The 13,450-nt window shown below is 53.7% G+C and overlaps 6 protein-coding genes across 6 annotated transcripts; 5 read left to right on the top strand and 1 right to left on the bottom strand.

The window, feature by feature from the left end:
- Positions 1 to 1,703: 1,703 nt before the first annotated feature.
- On the top strand, positions 1,704 to 3,172 carry J4E83_003968 (uncharacterized protein; the record flags this gene model as incomplete). The annotated part of the gene is made up of 3 exons (XM_049330900.1): positions 1,704 to 1,889; positions 1,948 to 2,374; positions 2,439 to 3,172. The coding sequence occupies 3 exons, from the start codon at positions 1,704 to 1,706 to the stop codon at positions 3,170 to 3,172; spliced, it is 1,347 nt and encodes a 448-aa protein (XP_049190317.1).
- Positions 3,173 to 5,382: 2,210 nt separating this feature from the next.
- J4E83_003967 (uncharacterized protein) lies at positions 5,383 to 8,333 on the top strand (the record flags this gene model as incomplete). Its single annotated transcript, XM_049330899.1, has 2 exons — positions 5,383 to 5,388; positions 5,499 to 8,333. The coding sequence occupies 2 exons, from the start codon at positions 5,383 to 5,385 to the stop codon at positions 8,331 to 8,333; spliced, it is 2,841 nt and encodes a 946-aa protein (XP_049190316.1).
- A 373-nt stretch (positions 8,334 to 8,706) lies between these two features.
- J4E83_003966 (uncharacterized protein) lies at positions 8,707 to 9,115 on the top strand (the record flags this gene model as incomplete). The annotated part of the gene is made up of 2 exons (XM_049330898.1): positions 8,707 to 8,711; positions 8,734 to 9,115. The coding sequence occupies 2 exons, from the start codon at positions 8,707 to 8,709 to the stop codon at positions 9,113 to 9,115; spliced, it is 387 nt and encodes a 128-aa protein (XP_049190315.1).
- An 857-nt stretch (positions 9,116 to 9,972) lies between these two features.
- On the top strand, positions 9,973 to 10,677 carry J4E83_003965 (uncharacterized protein; the record flags this gene model as incomplete). The annotated part of the gene is made up of 2 exons (XM_049330897.1): positions 9,973 to 9,976; positions 9,998 to 10,677. 2 exons carry the CDS (start codon positions 9,973 to 9,975, stop codon positions 10,675 to 10,677), a joined length of 684 nt encoding a protein of 227 aa, XP_049190314.1.
- A 204-nt stretch (positions 10,678 to 10,881) lies between these two features.
- J4E83_003964 (uncharacterized protein) lies at positions 10,882 to 11,412 on the top strand (the record flags this gene model as incomplete). Its single annotated transcript, XM_049330896.1, has 2 exons — positions 10,882 to 10,890; positions 10,954 to 11,412. 2 exons carry the CDS (start codon positions 10,882 to 10,884, stop codon positions 11,410 to 11,412), a joined length of 468 nt encoding a protein of 155 aa, XP_049190313.1.
- Positions 11,413 to 11,550: 138 nt separating this feature from the next.
- J4E83_003963 (uncharacterized protein) lies at positions 11,551 to 12,461 on the bottom strand (the record flags this gene model as incomplete). The annotated part of the gene is made up of 3 exons (XM_049330895.1): positions 11,551 to 12,074; positions 12,145 to 12,379; positions 12,432 to 12,461. The coding sequence occupies 3 exons, from the start codon at positions 12,459 to 12,461 to the stop codon at positions 11,551 to 11,553; spliced, it is 789 nt and encodes a 262-aa protein (XP_049190312.1).
- Positions 12,462 to 13,450: the final 989 nt, after the last annotated feature.

Here is a 13,450-nt window from a genome sequence, read left to right as displayed (position 1 = left end):
ACTTTCGGTCGTGCTGAGACTCTGGTGTTGATATGGCAAGTACACCGTGTAAGAACTCACGCAGCATATCGTGTCCGCGACTCATCTTTGGCCTCGACGGATGTCGTCGGAATAGGCCCTTCCTATTTGTTCATCCGCGGAAACTCCGCAGTCTATACATAGGGGTTGAGTTCAACTGTGAAGACCCTGCACACGACCTATTCGGCCGAGTAATAGCCATTCGTCGTTATCAGGCTGGCTGACACGGAATGAGTCCGATGAGTCCGGACTTCCAAATTCCAGGGACCTGGCAATGGTGGCGCTTTCCCCATCTTGGCTCGCACTCGAAGATGTCGTAGGCGGCATATCTGCTTTTGCCGTTGCTGCATACTAGATGGGCCGTAGCCTGGGCGCCATCAGCTCTTCTTTTGCCTTACCCACCAGTTCGACGTTATCATACTGACTCGCAAGCCACAAGACTACTCCCAGTGGTGAGGGCATGGAGCAAAGCTTTTGGGGAGGAGATGTTTGAGAAGGTCCAGGCTTAAGCGATGGTTGCAAAGTTTGGTACGCATGGTGACGACGGAGGCCGGGCGCGCGCATCCTGACCGCCCATCAGGACGCTGACGGCCGCTGATTGGACTATTGGCGTTCATCTGCTCGCTGGCATTATGCATGCAGCGTCGATCGCGTACAATTATGAAATTTGTGGCTGTCTAAAACAACAATGTGGCTGTCTGAGAGGACGTCACTCTTGCAGCTTCTCGAAGCAGCTTCTTGACCGTCGCTCGCTTCGGTTCTCCGCCCGCACTTGCGAGCGTTAAGCTTGAGATGCCTCGCATCGCTGAAACACCAAGGCAATCTGACAACGCAGGCGTGTCGAGTCCTCATTTCCCAACGGCTGCACCGCAATGTGACATTTGACCGTCGGCGCCACGCTGTCTCGTAGAAAGCCAAAAAGCCGGCAAACAGGGCAGAGATTTGCAATTGTGAAGGGAGCTTAGCCGGGTCCAGACGATCGACACGGGTTCTGCCCAGATTGCCGACTCCTCATGGCGCGTGGGCCTAGTGCACATCTTGATGTCCCGGCATGCTAGCGTCTACCGTCCGTCGCGATGCCGTCTACTGTACGGCCGCGGTGGGGCGCACCTACTTGTCGGCGACCTCGAGGATCCCATGTGCGACCAGGCGTTGACGTCCCCACGCTACAGCTGGCTCATTTGGGAAAATGCCCGCAGGCGGCAGGAAGCTGTGAAGGTGGAGAGCCATGTGCCTGCCACGAATGGGGACCGCTTTCTGTGAAGACTTGGTGGAAATACGGCCATGCCGAGCAGGCGGGTATAAACACCGCTGCTCGACCGTGACTTTGCTTTCTTTACTTTACCTCGCCAGAGGCCACGCGCTAACTTCCTCTACCTCCATCCCAAGCTTTGCTCGCCCTCACTAGTCAGATCCACGCTACCACCCTGCCCTGCGGCAATCGGTCTCAGCGCTCGACTACTGGACGACTACGCAAGTAGCTTTCTTCCAGATCTTCTGCTAGCTCAGTCTCACTACTCCACTCGCCCCATCGGCCGAGTAGGTATATAGCATTCCATCTCCACGCGCGGCACGGTGCGTGTGAACGGTTGCTCCTGCCATCTCACCAATTGACCACGTGCTGTCGCCACCCCGCAACACCACGTTCCTTCCGCGATCAGATTCGACCCCGGATCCTGCCCAATATGGTCTACTCACTATCTTATCGCCGTCCAGAGCGAGCTCCTCGTCCCAGCACTGCCTCTTCCACCAACACCGAAGACAAGCGAAAGTCGATCAATGCATCCATCAAGTCTGGCAGCAGCGGCATGTCCCACGGTATTCCCGAGGCCTTGTCCTTTGACACCATCATCGCTGGCGGCGCTTGCCCTGTACGTTGCCACTTCCATGAGCATCACCTTTCCAAGTACCTTTGCTGACACTTCCCAGCCCTGCACTGTCCGCGACTTCATGAACTTCCTCAAGTACATCGAACTGTCGGCTGAGAACTTGCAATTCTTCCTCTGGTACCGTGACTACGTCAAGCGCTTCAATGCGTTGCCGGAAAGCGAGAGGGTTCTGTCTCCCGAGTGGACTGGCGAAAAGAACCCCGAAGCCAGGCCCGGCACCGTCAGCTACAATGCCGACGCTGCAGCCATGCTCAAGGGCACCGACTTCGCCAACGAGGGCAAGGTCGCTGATTCGGAGAAGGGTAGCAACAACCCCTTCTTCACGCCTCCTCGCACGCCAACCAGCGTCGAACCCAGGCGCGACTACTCCCTTGACTCGTACGATGATAGCATGACTACCGGCAAAGTTGACCACACTCAACGTGCTGCTGGTGCGTTTGATAACGCAGGACTAAAGTGGAAACCACGTGAGTATTACCTTTGCTAATTTTCTTTCTTCGCCTCTAGGGTCCAATCGCTCATCCACCACAGTATCCGTCCAGCCTTACCGGGAAGAGATCAACCGCATCATCTCCATCTACATTGCCGACAATGGTTCGCGACAGCTCAACCTCTCGTCGAAAGAGCGCACAGCACTGCTGCACGCTCTGCAAAATACGACCCATCCGTCGGCATTTACCGACATCATCACCACCGTCGAGTGGTCGCTCCGTTGCCAAGCGCACCCCAACTTTGTTCGGTGGACCATATGCAATGGCAACCGTCCGCGTGTGATCTTCGCCCGCGGCCTCGGTATCTTCGGCATAGTTGCTGGTTTGATCGTCGCGATCATCCTCACCCTCAGCAGCGCCGGTCGTGCATGGCGCGTCATCTCCCTCATTGGCTTCTTCATTGGTATCTCAACGTTGATCGCAGCCTGGAAGGGCATGTGTGTCGTTCTTCACGGCATGCACCACCGTCATCTGCGACCATGGGAGCTCTTCGCTTCCGATGACGAGCCGCAAAGCTACGACTTCAAGTCTGACTCCTTCCAGAGCGTTGACTCGCACGCGTCGAGCAACTCTTGGGAAGACGAGCCATGGGTCGCCCGCTACGAGAAGCGCAATGTCGTGAGGAAGGTGTTTGACCGTGAGGTCTGGATCCAAGAGCCTGCTCTCCGCCAGATCCAGGACACCATCTTCATCCAAGCCATCCTCGGCGCTCTTCTCATCTCCGCCGTCGCTGTCGGCATCTTCTGCGCCATCCCCAAGGGCAACTACTTCTAAGTGCGGCGACGAACCATCCAGCCACACTCCTATCTTCTTAACCCGAATTCCCATCCGAGCGATTTCTTCTCAATTCCCCCTTTGGCTCTATGCAAGCTGCTTCTGATACCCATGTACATGTGTTTACGACACACAAGTGCGCGCGACATTTTGGTCCGTCTGTGCGAGAATAGCGATTAATGGGACATGTTGGTTCGGCGCCGGCGTCTGGATTAGCGATATGATCTACTATGTAACCGATATTTCCTTACGATATAAAACCTTAACGGAAAGAAGAAGATACCTGGAAGAATGAGAGGAAAGAAAAGTTTCCTTCTATATAGTCGATATATGCAGATTATGTCTTTATGGATGCAAGACTTTGATATCTCCCGTTGTCCACAACATCCGTGCGTTCCATGTCGTGATCTTCCACAATCCTCCGTCGTCCTCGTCTTTGAGCAGCTGCATGTCGTACAGCGAACTCGCCGTATAACTCGTATCAGCCGCCACAAACGCCTCTTCCTCTCTCACATGGTACGAAATGACATGCGCCGTCATGCGCGCGAAGGTCGCATTCTCGCTCTCCGCTTCTATTCTCACATTGCTCACGGTATGTGTGGTGATGAGGTTGAAGACGCGATCTAACAATGGATTGATTGCGTCGAAGCCTGTGACAGTTTGTTGGGCGCCCAGCGGCCCGTAGGTAAATGTCATCTGGGGGGTTTTGTGACAGGCGGACTCTACGAGGGAGCGGTCGTTGCTGTCTAGGCCGAGGGTCAGGCGATGGAGGGTGTCGGTTATGGATTGGTGGGTTGTGAGGTTGGGTAGGTTGACGGTGGGAGTGGGGGCGGACATGTTTGGGATTGAGTCAATGAGGTTTGTTGGTTGACTGCTGTTGCTTCTTCTGGTATTTGAGTCGTATGCAGTCTTACCTTCTCTCTACAGCTTATATACGTAGTTGTTGCTACAGCATACCATACCTAGGTAGGACGGGGCGTATCCATGCCGCGGACACAACGTGTCAGTATGGAGTTATCGGGCTTACGACGCTGGTTCACACCAGTTCAAGCAGAAAATGTGGAATCCATCGGATTTAACAGAGATAGCTGTATCTTTTGGCATAGTAGGATTGCAGAGTTCCGAGTCTCTCCTGCGACTGGTATATATATCGGTGGTTCAGTGCTCCGTCTTCGGCGGCTTCCGGGAACGCCTTGCACAGCCACTTTCTGCCTGCAGCTCCATGCGTCACGCGCCTGGCTTGATTACAACGACTCAGTTCTGTGATTACGAGAAGGTATGGTTCTTTGAGTACGAGCAGAGCCGCATATCCGGTGAATGCTTCACTTGGTTGTGAGCTTGTGATTTTGCATACCGGTCGGTTCAGTCGTGTAGGCAGTAGAAACCTTGGAATGGAGGCGCGAGGCAGACTGTGACCGGATGGAGGCTGAAGACGACGGTCAGTTTCTTGCGCCTTGGAAGTTATTCTGCAACTGCGTGATGTGTGGAATCATGTTCTCTATTATGATATAGGGTTGAAAAGTTGGTGAGGCACGTGGTGAGGTGGCTGCAGCCCGTGTGGCTGTGCTAAGTGCCGTTTACCGCTGTTCCGGAGGCTGCCGGTCGTGCGAAGAGGGGAGGTTTTGAAGTAGACATGGGCGCGAGGTAGTTGTATGTATTACGATTATATGAGGATAGGTGTATGATGTTATTGAAGGGTCGTGTTCTATATTTGCATGTGGGCAGGTAGCGGCTTCCCAAATCTGCAGATCTACAGTCGATGCACCACAAACCATGGCCATAATATGGCATATAACTATTGGATCTATACAAGAAAAGAATCGGCCAGGTACCATGAAGTCATAGTGCAACTGTGCAGTAGCATCATGGCGAATGCTGCTATTTTTCGCTCAGACAAGGGTTTAGAAGATGCTAGAGGGAACTATGATGCTTGATACGACACTTCGATAATACAGGTACAACACTCGCATGTTCACACGAGCAAATGCGATGAAGATGACTGTGTCGTGACGATACTTCCAAGGAATAACCCAGATATCTCAGCAAGGCGAAGATGTGCGAACAGGCGGTGGGCGTTGAACAGAGGACGGGAAGCGAGCAAATAGGGCTTTACCGGCGGTGGGGACAGTGCAGGGCGAAGGCGCGAGGAAGCCGCGACCCGCAATTCACAGACGGCTACATGCGTCACCTAGCATCTTTGTACATCCAACATGGCCGTTGTTGCCGCGCTATGTAAACCTGCCCTCTCCGCTATCTTCGTCTTGTTACTCTTGAGGCCGCCCTAGCTAGTTGCCCAAGCTGCATGCTCGCCAAAGCCACTGCCTAGTCTCTCACTGCTCGCCTGACCATCGCTCACGTACGCCCATACATGTCTTACGAATACGACAGCCGGTACCACCACCGCCCGCGCCATGACTCCCACTATACATCAAGAGAGACGGACCCCTACGGCTATGCGAGGAGCGATAAGACTCTAGCTGAGGCGCGCGAGCAGCTGGCAGACATGCGCCAGAGCAATCCATACACATCGTCCTACACGCCGTCCTACAACACCTACACCTATGAGCCCCGCACTTCTCCACCCCTGCCACCTCGACGACCCGCGCCGCATTCGTACAGGTCGCACAGGCAGGAGCAGACATGGCCGCCGTCACCGAGCGTCGAGGACGAGAGGGAGGCGCTAGCAAAAGAGGCGCCGTCCTCCGTGGGGTCGTCAGGGCAGGCCGAGGGTGAGCCGCCGAGCAACACGCGGGGCACCGTCGACCAAGACTCCCTGCTCGACGAGATTGAGCAGCCGAGCGTCGCACAACACGACCGCCGCTATGTGCTTGTTTCCGAATCGAGCACCGATGACGATGGCAGCACGCTTCGGGACCGGCGCCGGCGCAGCTTTGCTGACCGTGGGGGCATGTCGCACATCAACACCGACGTCCCAGACCCTCCCGTCTTTACTGAGCGCGTGAGGGCGCCCTATGGCTACTCGAAGCCCCAGAAGGAGTCTACCGCGCCCTCGCCTGCAGACTACATGCGCTCGCCAGAACCAATCACGCCTTCGAACAGCAGCCATCCCAGGCCAGATGCGAGCAGACCGTCGAGACCGATGCCAACTGAAAGCCGACACAATTCCTACACGTCGCCGGCGTCAAAGAAAGAATACGTGTTCGACTCTGACTCTGACTCCGAAGCGCACAGCACGACCCACCTGCGAACCGAACGAAAGCCCGCGCGGTACAGCTTCGTGAAGAGCGACCTGCAAAGGGAGGACCTGAGGACAAACCTGCGCGATACACAGGAGAGGCCCGAGCCGCGTCGACACGACTCCGGGCAGCGTCCTCTGCCGACGATACGTAAGGGTGATTCGTCAGGCTCGTACAAGGAGTACCCCAATGCTGAGTCGCCGCGGTCGTCTTCGTCTTCGGTGCACAGCACGCGGCGATCGAGGCCTGTGCCCGTAGATACTGTCTATGCTAACAGCTCACGCCCGCTGTCCAGACCAAGCTCGCCATCGTATCGAGCGCCCTCGCCTCAGCTGCCTACCCGACTGCGAGACTCCCCTCCAGGCTCTCGACCATCGTCCCGCGGTGGCCCTCGGCCAACCTCTCCGCTCGCTTCTTCGTTCCAACCTTCTTCGCCCGGCCGCGGTCGCGGACCCGTATCCGAGTCAGATTGGCACTCCACCTATCCTCCAGCACCTTCCGACGACAGGTCAAGACAACCCTCTCGATATGGCCGACATGACACCATGCCACTCCCGAGGCCTCGCATCGATGTGCACAGTCCATCTCCCGCGAGGCAATCCACAGGCGACTCTTTGCCATATCCCATCGACGACCAGCTCATTGACGTCTTTATGCCACCCGAAGAGCACTATCAATTCGATCATTCCACCGTCTGCTCACCGAGGCAAAGCTACGTTGACATCCCGAGAGCGACGTCGCCGGCAATTCCTAGCTCGCCGTACACGCGAGATCTACCTTCCCGGGCTAGGAGGCAAGACACAGAGACATTGGAGGAGCCTTCACGACCAAGGAGGTCCAGGTCGGGTAGTTTCCGCTCTCACGATGGCCGCCGTGACAGGTCATCTCGAAGGACTGCTTCAATGGACAGAAAACTTCCAGACTGCCCAAGACCTTACAAATCTGGGCCTTACGATGATTGGTACGCGCTCCAAGACAACAAGAACTTCAACATTTGCCCTAGTTGTTACGAGGGTGTCTTCGCCGGTACACCCTTCGACGTGGACTTCAAACAGGTATGGCTGAACGACTATTCGTTGGAGCGGAGCTGTGATTTCAGCAGCCCATGGGCACGTCTTGCGTGGCTGTTGACGCTTCAGCGAGGTCGCAAATCGCTCGATCTGATCAACGCAATTGCAGGTGTCATGGACACAGTAGCCAAACCGTGTCCTGGAGATCGTGAGGCTGGTGCAGAAGACCGCATTAGCTGGTACGGCATTACAAACCCACGCGACGGTACCCGTGTAGCCAACTTTGCTATATGCTCGAGCGATAGGAGGATGCTTGAGGCCTTGCTGCCTTCTCTTCGTGGTTGCTTCGCTAAGATGCCGAAGGACGACAGGCACGTATGCAGCTTGCGTACGAGCTCAACCCGCTTCCCAAAGTATTTGGATCTGCTCGTCGAGCTAGATGTCGAGGCTGAGTTGTCCGGTCAACTCCCTGATCTGAGCCGCTTCGTCCTATTGCTCCGCGAGAATTCCTACAAAGGCGAGTGCCAAAGGTACAAGATCTTGTTCCGCAAACCATGGCACTTCATCCCTTCGCTGCCAGAGTTCACAGTCTGTGAGCAATGCTACGACGAGCTCATCTGGCCCGCCACACAATCCAGATCCACGTCATCGTCCATACCGCACATGTTCAACAAGTCGATCCAGCTAGTCCCTGGTGAAGATCCTGATGTCGGGTCCAGCTGCTGTCTGTGGAGTCCAAGGATGCGCGACGTCTGGAAGGAAGCTGTCAGATACGACGACTTTTCTTACCTGAAGGACACAGCGAAAGAGAGAAAGAGGGCAGAGTCCAAGTATATGAAAAACAGAGTACGCATCATGACGTGGATGGGCGACGCGGAAAAGGGGACTAGGAAGTGGAAGGAAGCTGAGGATGCGATGAGGGAGCTAAAAAAGAGTTGGTATACTTACGAATGATGAGGTTATGATTGGAATGGGATATGTAGAGTCAATGAGAACATGGTTATTACTATTACTGCTACTACCGCTTTGTTGGTACGATAATTACCTTATCTTTGGTACCGAGTGTGGATTTGAAAACTGGCTTTGATTTAACTCCCACGACTTTGCAAAACCTCATCCCCATTCCAAACTGCCTTATATGAAAAATGAATTTCCTTGAGATTTATTCCCTCGATATTGAAGCCGCTAGAATGCGTAGCGAGGATTTCTCGGCGATGAATTCCTCTATGATACCACACCTTGGGTCCTCGTCAAACCCCTCCCAAAGCTACAACTCTGACGATCGGGTACAAACCAAGTAAATTGCACACTCTGTCCCAGCGCCTTAATGCAGTCCCACTAACCTAAAACCTAGAGCGTCCCAAGAAGAAGAGATACCAACACCCGGCGAGCGTCAGAAAACCGTCGCCCAACCTCCCCTTACGCGGGATCAATACCGCATACGCAAGTTGACTAAGGAGAACACGAAACTCAGATGGGAAGTCAAGGAAAGGGATAGCAGGATCTCTTCGCTGGTAGAATGTCAAGATGCTTTGAAGGAAGACTTGGCTGCTGAAAAGAAGAATGCGAAGGCCTTCAGAGAGCGATTGATATTCGAGAAGCAGGACGTGGATGACTTGGAAACGGAGTTGCGAGCTGTGAGGAGGAAACTGAACAGCCTGCGTGTGTCACTTCTTGATACTGACGACGAGCGTAATTGGTCCGACTGGGAGGTGGATGAACAGAATGAGGAGTAGGGTGAACAGAATGAAGAAGAGCCCGAGGACAAATCATACAGGGAATGGAAAGTGAACGAGAAGTAGTATGGGTGTCCAAGCTCAGATGTCTGGATGTTCGACGTTGGTATGTCTACGATGTATCTATCCTCCTAACTGTTTCCCTGCGCGGACTTGATCATGTCCTGGGTGCTGTATCTCTTCTTCTAGGACGTACACGACACGATCTTAGTCGATCATCTTGACTTCGTTACTGTCATCTGCTTGTGCATCTTACCTAGGTACGTCCATCTCTAGTTTCCGTAATGCGCTCTTCCTTAACGCATGTCGTCATGTCACCGACATCTGTTTGAGCAACAAACAAGAGACGTAGCTGATCAGGTCGACAGACCTCGAGGGTGTCACTTGTTACGAGCTCCTGTTTTAAATGAACACAGTCCGTTGGTGTCGCAAACACTCACTGCTTGTTCAATGTGTCTCGCGACATGTATATAGACGAGCGATCTGCACTTCCACATGACACCTACATATATATCCTCCACCATCCTCCAGTCCCCCCTCGAAACAAGTGCTGCTTCGATATCGCTAGCGATGTCGCCGACGCCCGTTTGCAGAGTAGACAGGGGTCGCAGGTACGCAACTCGCCACCCTCTCCTTTCACTACAACAGGATCAGCGGAAGAACTTGTCGGCTGACCGCAAATCTAGTTTTTCCGTCGCCTACGGATTGTGCGCTCACGGACCTTTTTGTTGTTTTGACGACTTTTCGCAATATCCCCGCTCTCTTCTTGCTTTCTCCATCGCACTCGTTTGTATATTGACGCCCGTATACACAACACCACCGACATCATGGACAGCCCGAACGACAACGACGTCAACATGGGTGATCTTCCCGACACCGGAGTTAGCGTAGACAACGTAGACAACGGCGTCGAGTCTGGGGACATCGTCTTCTTTACCGAATGCGAGAACGTCGCGGAGCACAACGTTGACGTCAACCGCGAGCGCGACGGCGACGTCGCCATGGACGACAACGCTGAGCCTGAGCATCCGGATGTTGTGGAAGTCAAGGCTCTGCATCGCGATGCTGAAGAGAAGCTTGCCACCAAGACGTACAAGGTTAACAAAGGCATCGTCCTCCTGCCCTCTCTCTACAGCATCTACTTCCATCCCGACGAGGCAGTCGTTCCTCAAGCTCCTCCGTTCCTCCAACTCACCACCTTCTTCCTCTTGTACAACGACATCGCCAAGGCCAACTTCCTCGCCGACAAGAGCTTGCCTCTCATCGTCAATCAGGCGATCTTCTTCTATGGTCTAGACAAGGGCCATTCGTTCTCGCGGTTCTATGACCAGATCCGGTTCAACATCCTCCTGATGGCATTCGCGTGGGCGTCAGGATTCGATCCGAAGTACTGCAAAGAGGGGTGCGAGGAGTTTGTCAAGGTCTTTCTGCGTGTAAGTCATCTTCCCGATAGCACTACCTGTCCATCTTCAGTGTCTTTTCAAACTTCCCACAGAGGTTTAAAATATACTGAAACCCTCCTGGCCTCCTCATGCCCTATGCACACAGCTAATAAAACATAGGCCTGGATTGAATCACTGGTCTTCAAGTACGACCCTTTGCAAAACAACTTCACCCAACGCGAAGCCTTCGTCGCCCTATGGCAGAACTCGCCCTTTGACTTCCACTTCTTTAGTCCGAGGCGAAGCAAGACGGTAAACAAGCTTGTCAACATTCTCAAGGCCCAGGCCGGATTCCTCCCGAACATGCCGAAACCGGACGACTTCATGCGGGCCGTGCGCCAAGGCCATCTGAACGAAGACATCTTTGAGAGATTCGGTGCGGCGATGACGTTGCAGTGGCTGATTGGTCTGAACGAGAGGTCCGAGAAGCGGCAGCAGAAGGTTGACGACAAGGAAGAGCTCGCCCAGGCGAACTTGGACCTGAAGCGGACCAAGGAACTTGCGGGCAATTTTGCGGCGGCCCAACATTTCGGCTTTTTTTCCAAGGATTATCAGCCGGCTGACGATTTCGACCCCTTTGATGATAAGGACTTGATGCATCCAGGCATGTCCAAGGTTGATCGGGATGAGAAGCTCTTGGCGGCCTTGCTCCTTCCCATCGACAAGGACCTCAAGCATCCAAGTGAGGTGAACGAGAAGGAGCATCGCGTGGTTGATGAGACGAGCTTCTGGGCGACTCGTGAGCAGGTTAGGGCCATTCTTCAGGAGGATGTGGAGAAGCCGGATCAGAGCCGGGCCCTGGCTGAACTGACGGTGTTGATGAACACCACGGTGATGGGGCCGACAGCTGAGTAGGTCGCGAGGAGGTTTGAGGTATACATGTACTTCTGCTAGATGTCTATAGAGATCAGTTACGTTTTGAGGATATCCAGTCTTTGTCATGTCTGATCGATGCAACTCTTGTTAATGTGGTGTGATATGCAAAAGTTATATTTACAACTTGGCGCCAACGACGCTACCACCGTCCAACGCGATAGTCGCGCCGTTAACATAGGACCCCGCGCGGCTCGATAGCCAAATGCAAGTGCCCGCAACATCCTCCGGACTGCCGATGCGTCCCAATGGTATCCCGCTCTCAATGACATCCTTGAACTTCTCCAATGTCGCCTTCATCATCTTGCTCTGGAAGGGGCCGCACGCGATCGTGTTGCTTGTAATTCCGCGCTTGCCCAGGTGGCTCGCTAGCACTCTGCTCATGTGGTGGAGACCGGCTTTGGAAGCAGAATAGGCGAAAGTTTCGAGCGCGGGGACGCGCAGGCCGTCGACGCTGCCGATATTGATGATGCGTGCTGGGGAGCTCGGGGTAGAAGCGGCTTCGAGGAGAGGTGTGACGGCTTGTGTGAGCTGGAAGACGCGTTTGAGGTTCAAGTTTAGGACACGGTCCCATGCAGCAGCGGGATAGTTGTCGTACGACTCGCCCCAGTTGCTTCCGCTATTGTTGACGATGACATCGAGCTCTGTACATTGTCAGCGACTGCTCATTGTCTCGCGACGGTGGTACAGATGACAGCCCACGGGAGAACTCACTGCCTGCTCTCTTCTTCAGCTCGTCGGCTATGTTCTTTGCTGCATCTTCCTTGTATAGATCGGCTGCGATGAAGTCGGCCTTGCCTTTGCCGAGGGCGTTCAATTCCTTGCACGCTTCTTCGCAGGCTTTGGCGTCGCGAGACGATATGTATACTGTAGCACCGTTTTGGACGAAGCCTTCGCTGATCATGCGACCGATGCCTTTCGCGCCGCCTGTGACGAGGACGATTTTGCCCTGGATGAGAGTCAGTTGGAAGGTCGGAAGTGCGGGTGGGTTATGTGCGTACCTTGACATCGAAGAGTGAGCTGTTATCCATTTTGATGATTGGTATGGGTTGGACAAAGAAAGCAAGCGTCGTAAGGGGAAATATGGATAGCCATTGCGACACACGGGTAGATGTTCGTCATCGGAGCTTGCCCCGGATGTTGGAAGCTGGGGATGAGCCGAGGCTCGGTGCATTATTCTTCCGTACCGCTCCGCAAATCCATAGCCTCACATCGACAAAACATCGTGGAGCCTGGTCATCCTCAGCTTATTTTCATCTTTTCTTGGTATCTTCATCTAGTTCGCCGATTAACCTCAACGTATTATTAAACATCAGACATGTCTTCAAGGGGTACTCGTATACGACAGGCTCCGCTGTGCTCTAGGTCAACTTAGAGTTGATTATGTGTGTAAGCGTTAACACGCTCTCGTCTAACCCTATTAATCCCTTCCGTTCTCTTGAAGATGTCCTGGAAGACCTCTTAGCGACAAGGAATGTGCTCTCATCGACCTCAGGACAGTCTTTCTCGCGTACCTTCTTGGCGGAAGTGCAAAATTGACGGAAAGTGGAGGAATACTAATCGCACATACACCCACCTAATACCGTGGTATATGGAAATGAAGTCGAACGCAGCAAAAAGAAAGAGAAGGGCAAAAAGAACACGATCGCGCGAAAAGGCGCAAAAAAGAGCAAAAAAAGGGACGGCCATCCAGATCATAACAAAGGCCACCACTGGAATTCGAAACCGCAGAAGATCAACTGTCAGCTAACCGATCCAACACCCAGTTTCGAACTCAGGCCATTACATACGGACCTGAAAGACCGTGATGTAAGACGTGCGCTTGGTCCCAATGACCCCATGCCTTATGTTTTGATGGAGGATTTTCAAACGCCATATAATATATAGTACGATAAGACCGCGACCAGCGGTATATACTACCAAGATAGACATGGGAATCTCTGAGGTTGTTGGCGGGCAGGTGAGTGAAGGGGCGCGTGTAGGCGGTGGCGGAGCGGGCTCAGTGAAGGGTTGAGTGAGT

This window comes from Alternaria metachromatica (assembly GCF_023757995.1).
Source record: "Alternaria metachromatica strain BMP 0045 chromosome Unknown scaffold_6, whole genome shotgun sequence".
Taxonomy (NCBI): domain Eukaryota; kingdom Fungi; phylum Ascomycota; class Dothideomycetes; order Pleosporales; family Pleosporaceae; genus Alternaria; species Alternaria metachromatica.
The sequence above is the reverse complement of the archived record's forward strand: the minus strand, read 5'-3'. Positions and strand labels throughout refer to the sequence as shown.